This window comes from Lytechinus variegatus, chromosome 2, assembly GCF_018143015.1.
Source record: "Lytechinus variegatus isolate NC3 chromosome 2, Lvar_3.0, whole genome shotgun sequence".
NCBI classification, from domain to species: Eukaryota; Metazoa; Echinodermata; class Echinoidea; order Temnopleuroida; family Toxopneustidae; genus Lytechinus; species Lytechinus variegatus.
In genome coordinates this window covers 31,046,658-31,061,297 of record NC_054741.1, presented here as the reverse complement: position 1 = coordinate 31,061,297, position 14,640 = coordinate 31,046,658, and the positions used below count along the sequence as shown (strand labels likewise).

General features: G+C 38.0%; 2 protein-coding genes across 2 annotated transcripts; one reads left to right on the top strand and one right to left on the bottom strand.

Moving 5' to 3' along the window:
* Positions 1-43: 43 nt before the first annotated feature.
* On the bottom strand, positions 44-6,387 carry LOC121407836 (lengsin-like). The gene is made up of 3 exons (XM_041599067.1): positions 6,174-6,387; positions 2,218-2,334; positions 44-1,723 (listed from the first exon to the last, which is right to left on the bottom strand). Exons 2-3 carry the CDS (start codon positions 2,312-2,314, stop codon positions 393-395), a joined length of 1,428 nt encoding a protein of 475 aa, XP_041455001.1. The 5' UTR covers positions 2,315-2,334; positions 6,174-6,387; the 3' UTR covers positions 44-392.
* Positions 6,388-7,681: 1,294 nt separating this feature from the next.
* Positions 7,682-14,027, top strand: LOC121407835 (low-density lipoprotein receptor-related protein 12-like). The gene is made up of 5 exons (XM_041599066.1): positions 7,682-7,811; positions 10,306-10,482; positions 11,335-11,526; positions 12,495-12,608; positions 13,251-14,027. The coding sequence occupies exons 1-5, from the start codon at positions 7,706-7,708 to the stop codon at positions 13,457-13,459; spliced, it is 798 nt and encodes a 265-aa protein (XP_041455000.1). The 5' UTR covers positions 7,682-7,705; the 3' UTR covers positions 13,460-14,027.
* Positions 14,028-14,640: the final 613 nt, after the last annotated feature.

Genomic DNA, 14,640 nt, shown 5'->3' with positions numbered 1-14,640 from the left:
CAGATTTTTCAGAATGGGGGGGGGGGGGTGGGGGCGTTGAGCCTCCAAATGGATAGGCCTTCATGTACTTTTATGTCAAAGAGAGAATAAGGTACAACCATTTTTCACAATACATGAACTGCCTGAAGTAGCTGTGTATTATGTGGTAATATAAGTTGAGCAAAACATTTTGAAAGGAATTTATGATTATCAAATGTACACAATAAGCTGTATATTCCGCGAGCGAGAGAAACAAAAAATAAATACGAAGAACTTATTTTATGGTCTAATTCTGGTGCTAATTAAACTTCTGAATTTCTGTAGTGTGGTAGAAAATAAAATGTATAGAAAGATCTCCCTCTTAAAATGATTTTGGCTATGATGGCCTACTGTGGTATATATTCAGAGTTGTTTCAGGTCTCCTTTTCGTTGCAGTATTCAATTTCATGCCTCCTTACAGCAACTATAAGATCAATGAATTCCTGCCCGAGGGCGTCACATAGGGCTTTATCTTGGACCAAAGCAGCGATTCCTTCCTCCATATCACAGGGAATTTTGGTTGCATTGTTTGGCATGTCCTTATGAGCGTTTCCCTTGCATTCCTCTGGTAGAGGTAGCTTGTTCATAATGCCATCGAGTCCCGCAGCTATGGTACCGGCAAGCATGATATACGGATCCGCATCAATTCTTCCAATCCGGTTCTCTACATAGGATCCATTTGGTCCATCAGCGTTCTTGACGCGGAAAGTAACCGATCGGTTATGCCTGCCCCAGCTAACGTATGACGGTTCACACCTGTCAGGGTTGTCATAATCAGCAAACATCTTGATTCCGCTGACGGTTGGAGCCAGGAGCGGAGTCAGCCCTCGGGAATGGGCAAGGAGACCAGCAATCCAATGCTTACCCACGTCAGTTAGATCACCCGTTGCCAAGTTGGACACCACGTTGCCAGACTTGTCCCAAATGGAATGGTTGAAGTGGATTGTACATCCATTCCCTGTACCACTGGGGTTTGGTATGAATTGCGCAGTATAACCGTTGCAGAGGGCGATCTCTTTACATGCATTCTTGCACATGATGACGTCGTCAGCGGTTTTTATTCCAAATGAAGGCTTCATGATTAGTTCAAGAGACCCAGGAAGGTGCTCAGCGTGAATTCCATCAACAGGGACTCCAGCCTGTTTCAAACATTCGAACAGCTTCTTGATGTAGTCATTGGCCTTTATCAATATCTTTGTGCTGCAGTAGATTCGTGTACCTTTCTCAAACAGATCTTGTCCTCGAGTGTCACAGAGTCGAAACTCCAATTCGCAGGCGCTCATCAATGAGAGTCCCAAACTCTTCAATCGTTGGAGTTGTTGGATCGCCTCATTCCTGGGATGCTCTACCACGAGGTCTTTCCTATTTATATGATAGAGTACCGTTGAGAACGTCGCTGTATCCTCAAGCCAGGGAATCATCCTAAAGGAACCAAGATCTGGAAGCGCACAGACATCCGAGAACATATATTTAACCTTGAAAGCCGACTCATAAAAAATCCCTGAATGGCCAAGTATAATGCATGCAGGAGGGAAGGAAAATCCCCTCTCTAGTTTCGACCCCAGTTCCTTCAAAGAATGGACGGCTACCATCTTACAACACGCCATACCATTGATATCGGTGATTTCCACCCGGATCCATTTGATGCCTCTCTTCTTGACGTCATTCAAAACGCGCTTCAGTTCCTTTGGTCGGGAGACATTGTCTGTTTATAGAAAGAGAAACATAGTCATCATATGCAATATTATGATAACGAGTGTGCCGATGACAACACTGACGATGATGGGGAGGAGGACGACGACGACGGAGAAGAGGAGGGGGGGGGGGCGATGAAAGTGATGATGATGTGATTATGATAATAATAATCAAGATCATAGCCCTGGAACCGATTCGCGAGAAAAATATCACATTATGCTTGTTTGATTTTTTTTCTAATTTTATTCTAATAAACTTTTGTTGGGGTGAACTTCTGCTTTAATAAAAGCTGAATCCTTAATATATTTTGGTCTATAAGGCGGTGTTGCATGGGGAACATGCACACATCCCGTTAAATATATTCGATGTTCGTATGTATCAATTTAAAAGTTTTTTAACCCATTTATATATCGTGACAAGGATACCTTCTTACTAAAACGTCCTTGCCATTTGCTACAGGCAATGAACGAAAAAAAAGTTTGCAGTGGAACTGTAAGCAAGTACCTTCTGTTATCGTCGTCATGGTCAAGTGTTCTTGGCCTGTGGTTGGATATCCTTTTCCGGCATGTCCGGAGGAATGGGTTGACAATTTAAGACCCATTTTTGTAGAAGCAAGCTGATCTGATAAGGAGACAAAATAACGGAATACCAGATTATCAGATATATCACTTGCACACAATTGCACTTGAAGAGAAAGCTCACCCTGACCAAAAGTTGGTTATAAAAATAGTTTGTATTCAATATTCAATAATGGAAAAATCCATCAAAGACTAGAATTTATTTGAAATTCATTTTTGTGACGTCATATGCGAGCAGCTTTCCATGTATCGTAAATTAAAAAAAATCAATGAAATGCCATTTTATAAAAAAAATTGAAGATGTTTTTAAAATAAGATGTTTTTAGTCACCATGAACCATTAAAAAATTGAAATTTATGCATTTTATATTACATAACATTTGGGGCAGCTGAATTTATATAACATCACAAATAAACAAAATTAATAACTTTCTTATTAAAATCTTAAATAGATTTTTCTCAAACCTTCATCAATAGTTTTTTTCTCTTGTTATATTTAAAACAAAGTCTTTGCCAGTGTGAACTACCCCTTTAACACATAATGGTCAAGTAAATATTTTTAACAGAAATTGTAAAAACAAAAGTGATGCAAAGCGAGGATGTTTTATTCCCCCCAAAATATTTTTATTTCGAGAAAATGCGGAACCCTTTAGGTGACATGCATCAGGGGCCGCAAAAGCGGCGGGGGGGGGGGGGGGGCTTCCCCCCACTTTTTCCCAAAACCATGTACAAAATCGTAAAAATGACCATATGATTGTGATTTTTTGCATGGTTAGCCCCCCCAAACTTTGAAATCCGTTCCGCGGCCCCTGTGCATGAAGTTTTATTTCTCCCATTACTATGAGTTACTAACTCGTTCCCTCGACTTATATAACTCGTCCCCTCAACCTTAAACTCATGTATCCGATATATAATTCGTTCCTTAATAATAATAATAATAGAGGCATATTTACCCAGGGTAGCCACTTCAGTTCCGAAAACTGTTCTCCCAGCGGGCCCTGCTATTATTACCCTTCGACTTATGTTGGTCCCTTTCTTCTTAAGTACCTCTTTCCACTAGCGTACCTATGGGGGGCAGACTGTCCCCCCTGACGAGTCACAACCCATGCAAGGGACGTATCCTCCCCCTGACGAAATCCTTTTTTTTGTGGTTGAAGACTTTTTTTTTGCTTGTCAAATTTTTTGGCGGACGATTTCGCCCCCCTGTGGAAAATCCTAGGTACGCTACTGCTTTCTTTCTTTCGCCTTATCTCGTTCACTCGACTCTATAACTCGTTCCCTCCACTTATAACTCATTTCCTAGACTTATACATCGTTCCTTCGACTTATAGCTCTTTCCCTCGACTTCTAACTCTCATTATATATAACTCCTTTTTTCGACTTATACCTCGTTTCCTCGACTTGTATCTAGATCTCTCGACTATTAAAATAACTAATTTCCACGACCCGTGTAACTCATGGAAGTCAGTAAAAGGTATCATGCCTCCCTAAAGGGCTCCCTATATTTGCCATATTTTTTAGGGGGGAAAATGCCCGGGCCCAAAAACGTTTGTTCACGATATTTCTATAAATTTCTGAAAAATCTTCTCAAAAGCATTTGCCTTGAGCCATATAGAAAATGATATTTAACAAATATTAAACCAGAATATATATACACATTTCACAACCATGGACATGATAGAGTGGGCTAAAAAAATGTCAATTATATAATTAATATTTGCATGCGCCGGTTCATTGATACGTTCGATCTGCCTCCTTTATGTTCTCCGGTACGGCATGAAGGTCGCTTGCCTCTAATTCCGTCAAATACTTGTTACAAAGTCAATTTATGCATTTGATAAATGAATAGGAAGATATATCTTCTCCCTGAAAAAAATGATAAAAAAATAATAATATAGTGAAAGTTAGATGATCAATGATTACAGATAAGATAAATGGATTGTGCCTCGGAGTAAAAAACTGGAATGAACATGTACCACAAATGAAAAGAATCACAAGATATTAATCAATGGATACCAACTAATTTAAGAATAGAGCACTTCAAAAGTGGCAGTCGTTTGAGTTCAAATATACACAACCTCTGCCCAAATTCTTCTGGTTATCTGTTCATGGGTATATATATATATATATATATATATATATATATATATATATATATATACCATACGGTATAAAAATATATACCAAAACAATAAATTATTCGATCTCCTCGACCATTACTGCTTAATTGATTGTGGTGGAAAATGACTGTTAAAACGTTTAATTATATATATATATATTATAAAACGCACTACCAGTCATTTCCACCATAATCAATTAGGAAGTGAATGTCCGAGAGATTGAGTAAGTTATTGTTTTGGTATACTATTTTTAATACAATTCTACCGTATGGTTGGATAAGATTGAATGGAGAAGGATGGAGCAGGAGGCACTCCCCCCCAAAAAAAACCTTTTCGGGCTCTCATCAATTATTGTTTAGTTAGGTACTCAATCTGTTCCTGGCGACAAAAAAAACTTGAATTGTCCAATCCTCAGGTTGGATTATCATTTTCAGTTCGCGGTTCGCACTCGCATTATTCGATTGGTGAAATGTGTATGATATTCATGAGTTACTATAATGCAGTCGAGTCCTTAACAGGTTTCTGTTCTGGTCAGAATATTAAAAAATTCAGCTCGCGCTTCACGCTTGCGTTATTATTTTTTTATGTTCTAATTAATAGTTAGATACACATCTTTTTCATGATCACAAAAATTGCTCGGAATGTTTTATTTTCATGTCTTAATACATAAAATGTCCAAAGGTTTGAGCTCGTGACTCGCGCTCGCAACATCTCGCAAGGATGCCCTTTTGGCAGTGATCAGCGCCATAATTGACAAGAAAAAAATCGAGTTTTACAAATTTAAAATTTGTCCAAACCGCTCGCTCGCTAAACCTAAATATCATTCAGAAATCACTTCAACATGGTTTTGCTCAACTTATAACTACAAAACACACAACTACTTTAAGCAGATGATAATCTCATGGGGAAGATATCCGTTTGCGCCAAAGTGCCCATTTTGAGATATAAGTGCCCCTTTTGGCTTTGTCCCACCTTAACGAAAATACGTTCTGCCGCTCCTGTGACTAATGCACACTTAATATTAATTTCATAATAAATATAAATGTATCAGCCACAGTGTCTTATATGCACGCTCATCATCTCTAGCATCGTAATAATGATCAAGAGGGAAGAATATGTAAAAGGGCTTAACTCATGTTCTAATAAAAATCATAACATGCCGACTTCTGCATTTTTTCCATGTCATTTTTAACGTCCTTAAATCATTACTGTATGATAATGTCAGAAGAACTGTCTCGGTGACTTGAAAATTAGAAACTATGTGAAATCGAATTAACCTTATAGGCTTATCAGAAAGAGTGGGTTTACGGTTTGAGAATTTCAATGGATTATTTGGGTCTTTTTTTCACAGTTATCGGTTATCTTCATTAATGTATGCCAGTTTATTGTATTTTTCGGAGGAATAAAGAAATATATGACTATTGATTTTGATCAAAATATGCAAGCTGTACACTGTAACGCTGTTTACTATGTGAATCGCACAGTAGTTTTTTAAACATTTTAAACAAGTGTTTAAACTCTTAAACAACAAAGTTTAAATTCAAATATTTAATTATCAATATAAGCATATTTTTAAAGACTTGTTATTAAACACTTGTTTAAACTGTTAAATCAACTACTGTGCAGTTCACAAAGTAATAACACTTTTTAAATTATTTTTGAAAGTGTATTAATTATTTATTAACGTCAAACAAACATGTCAACGTATTGAAAAAAATCGAAGTTTCAAACAGAATGACCGTAGCACAAAATAAAATAAATACCTCGGAAAATCTAAGTTCAGATGGTTCAATACAATACGCAGGTGTGACGACTTCTCTCTCGACACTCAGTAAAGCTCGACCACTGGTCTTTGTCTACCTTGGCCCACCGTCAAGTGCATAGGAGAGGATGTGTTTCAATTTGCTAAATGATCGCTCACTTATTCATGTATTGAGTTTTTTATAGTCGTTGACTTGTGCAATAAGTCACGCAATATACAGAGCTAAATTAACATGATTGCGTCGCGAGCGCCCTCTTAATAACGAATAGTTTTTTAAAAGGAAAACTCCTCTCCGACCAATACTTGATTTGAATAAAACGAGAAAATCCAAAAAGCATAACACTGAAAATGTCATCAAAACTGGATGTTGAATAAAAAAGTTATGACGTTTTTAAGTTTCGCCTATTCACAAAACACATCAATGAGGGGACTGATTAGAGTTTTATTCTGGGACTAATGACATATCACCCACTCACTATATCTTTTGTATTGTATTATAACATGAAATATTATAATAAAACAAAGTTTTATTCCTCCATAAACCTGTGGTATTACTATTGTTATAACATTTTATGGTTCGCTAAAGTTGGTCCTCGTTGTTTCAAATCTGCACAAATTAAAATATAGGCCTACTGCATAATCAAAAAATCAAAACAACAACAGTAGAGATAGTGAGTGATAGACATCATCGACTCTCTCATTTGCATGCATGTCACTAAGTTGTGCAGATGACTGCATGTTTTGTGAAAAATAATTTTAAAATGCATATCTTTCTTATTTTTACATCCAATTTTGATGAAGTTTTCAGCGTTATACTTGTTTTATTTCTTTTTCTAATTCAAGTCAAGCCTACGATATGTAGGAAAGCTGCTCGCATATAGCGTCACAACTCAAATCATTGAAATTTTAACAAGTTTTATATCATTTCATGGATTTTTCTGGAACCTTCGCCAATATATATTTTATTGTTTTTCTCCTCTTTTTTTCAAAAACTTTTTTTCAGGGTAAACTTTCTGTCTGAAAGGGGGGGGGGGGGGTGATTGTACATGCCATCCCCCAGAAGTGGGGGAGCGAGGGCCGGCCTAACCCCCATCTCCCGAAGGGGGGGGTATACGCCCGTGATTGTACTTTGGAGAGAGTGAAGTTTAAAAAGAAAGTTTCGAAATCAAATGTCACAATGTACATAGTGCAGTGAATATATAGTATATTGGTCCAATCCATCAGCCTGCATTGATATCCGATTTATTGTTGCATGGCAATGATCAACAATATTGGATGAAAACATTCTGTAAAGGGTATAAGGATGTACGTACGACGAACTATCTCAACTTTTGAGTTGATTTTTTTTATAGAAAATGTAATGGTATACGGAAAATTTGTTTCATTATGTAACTGCAACAGATATAAATATAATAACAGATTGATGAGGAATGATTTAGCCTAGATCTGTTTCATCATCCGTAAATTGTTACTAAGTATGTCCCTCATTACGTCACCCCTTAATTCTGCATCTGATGGATTAACCCAAACAAAATGGCAATTGATGTGAAGATTTTATCTCCGAGAAGGAGCAGAGATTTAAGCGTTTTTATGTTAATTCTTTCGATTTTCACTGCATTTGGAGAGGGAATACAAGTTTGTGAGTATGATTAATTTAATTGAATTAAATGAAATTGAGATAATGAGAGTATAATATCATTATAAACATCACTCAAATTTCCTGGGTCCGTACCTCCAGTACAACATTGTCCCGCATACTTATTTCTGCGTAAGTAGAAGTTTAAGTCGTCATTGGCTGGCTTTTGTCACTTTGTTCACTGCACTCACCCCACTCACACACATGCCAGGGGCCACGGAACGGTTTTCAAGGGGGGGGGGGGGCTGACCATGCAAAAAATCATAATTATATGGTCATTTTTACATTTTTTGTACATGCAACACACAGTTTTGTAAAAAATGTGGGGGGGGGGGTTTAGCCAGGAGGCGTTCTGGGGTAAAAATCATAGTACTATTCGTACCTTTTACCCCCTAACGCCAGGCACTTGCCCGTATAGGGCCGCACGTCGGAAAGGAAAATGCAACTATACAAATGCACCAAACAGTGCCTTATAATTTGAATCTGACGTTAACACTTCTGTACATGGGTATAAATATCGGTTAGGAAGGTTTGGTATGTTTGGTAATGAAAGGGAACAAAAATCGCAGAAATGGGATGAAGAAATAAAAGTAGAAGAGAGTTTCCTACTCACATTTGTTGTCTTCGCCATCTTGGATCCATTGTTAATGCAACCTAGTTACGTGACGCTTATAGAGGGCGGCAAAATCAAGTTCTAAAATGTCCCGCTTCAACCACTGAACCAGGGGGGTGTTTCATCAATATTGTCACGCGACAACTGTCAGCGCTGATAGTTGTCGCGCGACAATATTGATGAAACACCCCCCTGGTTCAGTGGTTGAAGCGGGACATTTTAGCACTTGATTTTGCCGCCCTCTATAAGCGTCACGTAACTAGGTTGCATTAACAATGGATCCAAGATGGCGAAGACAACAAATGTGAGTAGGAAACTCTCTTCTACTTTTATTTCTTCATCCCATTTCTGCGATTTTTGTTCCCTTTCATTACCAAACATACCAAACCTTCCTAACCGATATTTATACCCATGTACAGAAGTGTTAACGTCAGATTCAAATTATAAGGCGCTGTTTGGTGCATTTGTATAGTTGCATTTTCCTTTCCGACGTGCGGCCCTATACGGGCAAGTGCCTGGCGTTAGGGGGTAAAAGGTACGAATAGTACTATGATTTTTACCCCAGAACGCCTCCTGGCTAGGGGGGCTGAAGGCCCCTCGCTTCCGCGGCCCCTTGCCCTGCGCATGCTAATAGTATCATGCTATACTAACCTCGTACAAGTATGTGTTTTGATGATGGACACCGGGGGGGGGGGGCACTCAGTATATAATGCATAGTGGGTATGTGCCGCGGAGGGGACCCCCATTTTCACACTCAAATTTCCGTTCCAAGGCATAGCATTTTTGCCTTGTTGAGAAAAAGAACAAAGAAAGCCGCTCCAAGGCATAGCATTTTCTTCTTATCGTGAAAAAAGAAGAGAGAAATCCGCTCCAAAGCATCGCATATTTTTCGTTACGCCGCTCCGATCGCATTGAATGAGCTGCAATTTTGGTGAAAGGCGGCCGTAGAGCTCCACCGGCGGAGGCCGCGCTGTCTGCATCATGCACGCATGACCGTTCCATAGGGATGCATACGCACTCACACGCTGGTGATCCGTTCCAAGGACCCCCGTTTTCACAAACATTTGTCGTTCCGAAGCCCGTTCCTAGGACCCTCCTTTTTACAATAAGCCCGCTCCAAGGCCCCCGTTTTTTGTCTCGCCCGCGGCACACCCCCACCACTTTTTTGGTCGAGTCCCCCCCTGGGGATTCGCATTTGATTTGTCCTTTATCACACGAATTTGGGGTGATAAAACATGCCACAATTTTTCCCAGGAAAGCCAACTAAAATATAAAGGCAAAAGAACTTCGTCTTCAGTGCATAGACTCTTAATTATTTAGTTATTCTTAATTATCAACTAGATCTACATGTAGATCTACCTGTCCTTGATTTGTCTAACATTTGTCTAACATTAGATCTAATGTTCAACATACATGTATATCCAAATTGTTTTAAAAATATAATTAACTCTTAGTTACCTCCAAGTCTCGGCCAAGATGCTCCGAAGATCCTTTCATACTGCGGTGGAAATCAGGCAAACAACTGTGTGTGTGTGTTTTGAGTTTTGTCAGACGTGCATCAATCAGATATGATTATTTACGTCTGGGACTGACCTTTTACATCACCATCCAAAAGATATGACTAGGGCTCGAAACTTGAATCTCTGTAATCGAAATGTGAATGACCGTCTAGGGGAAGAGCTCCTTTAGCGACAACCACCCAAAATTGAAAACAAAAATATGGAGAAGGTTAAAAATAATATACATGTATGATGTAAAAGTCACCATGGCGAGACTGCCAAAGACGTTCCACTTGATTTGTAAATAGTCTACATGTTGTTATTCTTTTAATATATTTTCTTCACCCAAGATATTCTCATTTGATTATTTTATTGTATCTTTCAGCGTATCTGTACAATAGCTGCAATACCACAATCCTAGCAGATATCACAGGCCTTGTAGAGCCCGACAGTAGTCTGCGATACAGAAATAATCAGGACTGCCACGTTGTCCTCTCAACAGAGCCAAGCAAGAAGCTGCTCTTACAGTTCAACAGATTTGTCTTAGAAGAGGCAGTAAATGGTAAAATAAAGACAGCATTTGATATCAGTTTTCATCCTTCTAATTTTCATTGTTATACATGTAACCATCTTGTCCATCATTCTCATCATACTCTTTATCATTATCTTTACATATCCTTTTTAACATCATTACACTTATCTGTTTATGGAATCATTATCATGTCATCAACATTATCATCAATATCTTGTTATTATTTTTATGCCCCCCCCCCCAGATGGTTTCCAGAGACATCATGTTTTCTGGTTGACCATCCCTTCTTTTTTTGTTCTCGAGATAATTAAAAAAAAACATTTGTTTGACCGATCAATTTCAAACTCGGTCCAAGTATGCAATTATTGGGATGACCATGATCTGGGTCCCGTAACACAAAGTTTAGCAATCAATCGCTGAATTAATTGGCCTATCAGTATCGTTGTTGCATGCGCATTTTGGTCAGTAGGCTGACTAGGAACCAATCAGAATTGCTCTTTCAAATTCACGATCAACTGCTAACCTTTGTGTTTTGGGGCCCAGATTATGATTTTGGGTATCAGGTTCACAGAGGCCATTGTATACCTACCTGAACGTACCCCATTCTAACGATGACTAAAGAACTGTTTGAAGGTCCAACTTCAAACTTGCTTTATGTTTACGTATGGGGAAGGGGGGGGGGGTTATTAGTGTTAGGGTTTCTAAATTTCATGTAATCTCTTCATGATTAGTATTGCTTCCACAAGTGGTAAAATATGTCTATTTCAGGAATTTCACTGAATGTTTATTAAAAAACAATAACCTTTATTTAAATCATTAACAAAATCAATTTTTTTCAATTTCCTGTTTATTAAATATTTATTTTGTCTTTGCATACTTCAGGAGCATGTGTGGACAGTTTAAGATTGCACGATGGAGAGTCCGACATGGCGCCCCCTTTGACCCCAAAACTCTGCGGCCGACAATCCCTGTCCGAGGTGGTCTCAACCAGTAGCAATGTGACGTTTGTGTTTGAAACAGATGATACAGGGGTTAGCCTCGGATTCGGAATTCTGTACACAGTGTTTGAAGATGGTGAGTCGCATACAGGTGGAGCTCGAGGTCTTTGAAGTTTCATGTGTCTGTGAAACAAGGCTTTGCTGTTATAGCTAGTGTACATAGTATTCTACATAATGGTATTGCTGCATTTGAATCTACATGAAAATGTATACAGTTGTACAGTTTTTAAAACTCCAGAGTTGTATTGTTCTAGGCGTGAAACAAAAAACGGCGTGGTTCTACAGAGAATCGTTAAAAACGGATTATCTTTCCGGAATCGAAAAATCGTATTGCCCTCAAACCAACCTGTTTTTACCGAATGAATAATTAAATTTAACTCACATGCCGCGTTGCAAACAAACGGATCGACACGGCAATAACCACCTCCCAGAGGCGGTTATGAGAAACCGTATTTTGTGCAATGCGATCGCACTTGTCTCTCCAGGGAAGTTATTCTGGATACTTACGTGGGTAATACCGTTTTACGATTGTCTGTAGAAACGCGCCGAATGGTTAAATGTGGTTTTAAACTTTTGAAGATAAGGGAGATGAGATGCCTCTGTTCCATGCAATTTTCACTGATGAAAAATAGTAATTTAGATTTTGAAAATTGGATTAATTCCATTCTTGTACAAAGATATCATGTTATCAGACACCTTAGGCACTTTCAAGGGACTTTTGATACTTATTTTACCCTAGCTATAGCCCGACAACCTTTTACAGAACACAAACATTTCAAGGAAGTTGCAGGAACTTATACCTGTTGGGTACCATGACATTTAAAACCTCCCCTGGGTCAAGTGTGAAAAAGTTGGATTCATGTCTGCCAAAATATTGGCTGATAAAAGTATGCCAAATATTTGCTAATAAATGTATGCCAAAAAATTTGCCTTTTATAGAATATAAATTCAACAATGTAAGTTTAATGGTATGGGCATAATAAATGATGAGAATTTAGCTACATGTGAAAGCTAACATCCTTCTTCATTCACATTCTTCTTCAGCACCATGTTCAGCAGGTCAGTTTCAGTGTAACAACAGTCGGTGTATTGATTACTCTCTCATCTGTGATTCACTGGACAACTGTGGAGATAACAGTGATGAGGCACAATGCATGGGTAAGCAACTCGAATGTCTTCTTTTCTTCATGCTTCACAAAAGTTACTTGTAATCATTGCTTTGCTGTAGCAGAGACAAATACTTTTGAGCTTTGCAGGTTTACATGGTGGTGAGACTAGATGACAAATTGTCAGATACACCTTGTATCACCGATTATGGTTTGGAGATGAGGATGGATTATCAAATAACAAGGATCCACTTTGTTATAGTGATAATGATTCACAGCAGTTGCAGTGCTTTGAATCTGTTTAAATAACATTTTACATATTCAGATGCCTTCTCACGCAAATATCTGATAAGCAATGCGTTTTGAGTGAAACCTTGGAGGATCCTGAATCTCTTTTTCTCAGAGATGTGGCAAATACTGCCATGCAGCATTGTTACTTATTGTCTTTTTCAGATCTTTATCATTTCAATATTTTAAGCCTCTGGAGCTCTGATCACTACCTCTACAGTTAAAGTGTTCAGTGCTTAATTTTTTCCCCCAAGATTACATCTAAAGAAAGATAATGTAAATCCCAGTCCTCCCTCACTACTATATTTTTTATTGAAGCAAACACTTCATGTACCTATTTATGTTTACCTCATTAGTATGAAACAATATCTATATACTTTTGGTCTCCTCTATTTACTTTGATTAGATGTCATCGAAACATCCAGTGGGCTAACACTAGGTCAGCTTGTCCTCATCGCTCTTGGAGGCATCGTGGTCGTTGTCATCGTCATTTTCATTGCCAGATCACTTGCACAGAAGTTCCGCTCCAACAAGCTTGTGAAGCAGCTCAGAGCCGACATGGACAACTCCCGGGTGGACAACGAGTATAGCAATAAAGACTTCTGGGGCAAGTGATGGAGCAGGAATAGACATGACAGGCCTCTTGGTTAAGTTAGCAAAGTGTAGTTGGCCCGCCAAAATGTGTAAGGAATCCAACATTAATAATGGTTGATCGCAAAAAATGCACACACTTTACACAGTTGAAATCATGTGTTTTGGGTTATCATTTCTCTATAGAAATTGATTTTCCTCGAGACCCAATTTGTTGAAATTTTATTCTAGTTTCTCAAAATACATACTTTGAAAAGACATCATTGTCTACTTTGAAATGGGCTCTGTAAGCATACCTTTGTACGTTCGTGTTTTGTTAGTTATCTATCTTAAAGACCATGCAACTCAATGAATTTATTCTGATTCCGATAGTACCTGCTGCAGCAGATGCCTAGAATATAATAATAATAATTTTTTTTCAAGAGTTCATACAATGTCAAAATGGCAAACTGCTTGAAATCTTTGTAAGTGACTGGACATTCACAAGTACAATTTTGTCAGGTGAATTTACCTGGCCTGGGCCCCATCTTACTAAGAGTTAAGATTGATCCAATCAACCCCAACTTTACGGAAATCCATCTTTGTCATAGTTTTTTTCTACAGGAACTTTGCACAATGTCCTTTGTAAAATTGAAAACAAAGAGAAGCACACTAAATTTTCAAGAAAACAATGAATGTAAGGATTTTTAGCATATCTGGAAAATATTTTGAACAACACATGCAATTTTGATGTTGACGTTGCTGGCTTTCCATAGTAGTGGTTGATCACACCATTGGTAACTCTTTGTGAGACTGGGCCCTGGAATCTACTGATGAGGCGCATCATAAAATTCCCCTGTGTTGGGAATGCTTCCCACGAAGTGATGAAAATGGGTGTAACAAATCTTATTTTTCAACAACATTTAATATCATGAAAGAGGGGAAAGAAATTATTACCAAATTACATACATATGTACATTGTAATGCTCTTTGGGTTGCTTGTGGTCTTTCTTGAAAACCATTACTTTTCTATCTTATATATCCTTTCATCTATAAATTGTATAAAAAAAAATATATATATTTGACAAATTATCAATCAAGTGCTTTTTGAAATCATACATATATAATTGATTATTTTTTATACTTGTATATAAATATCTTACACTGAAAGTACTCTAGAACTCCTCGTCTTTCATACATATATTTGCGATAATTGTGAATATACT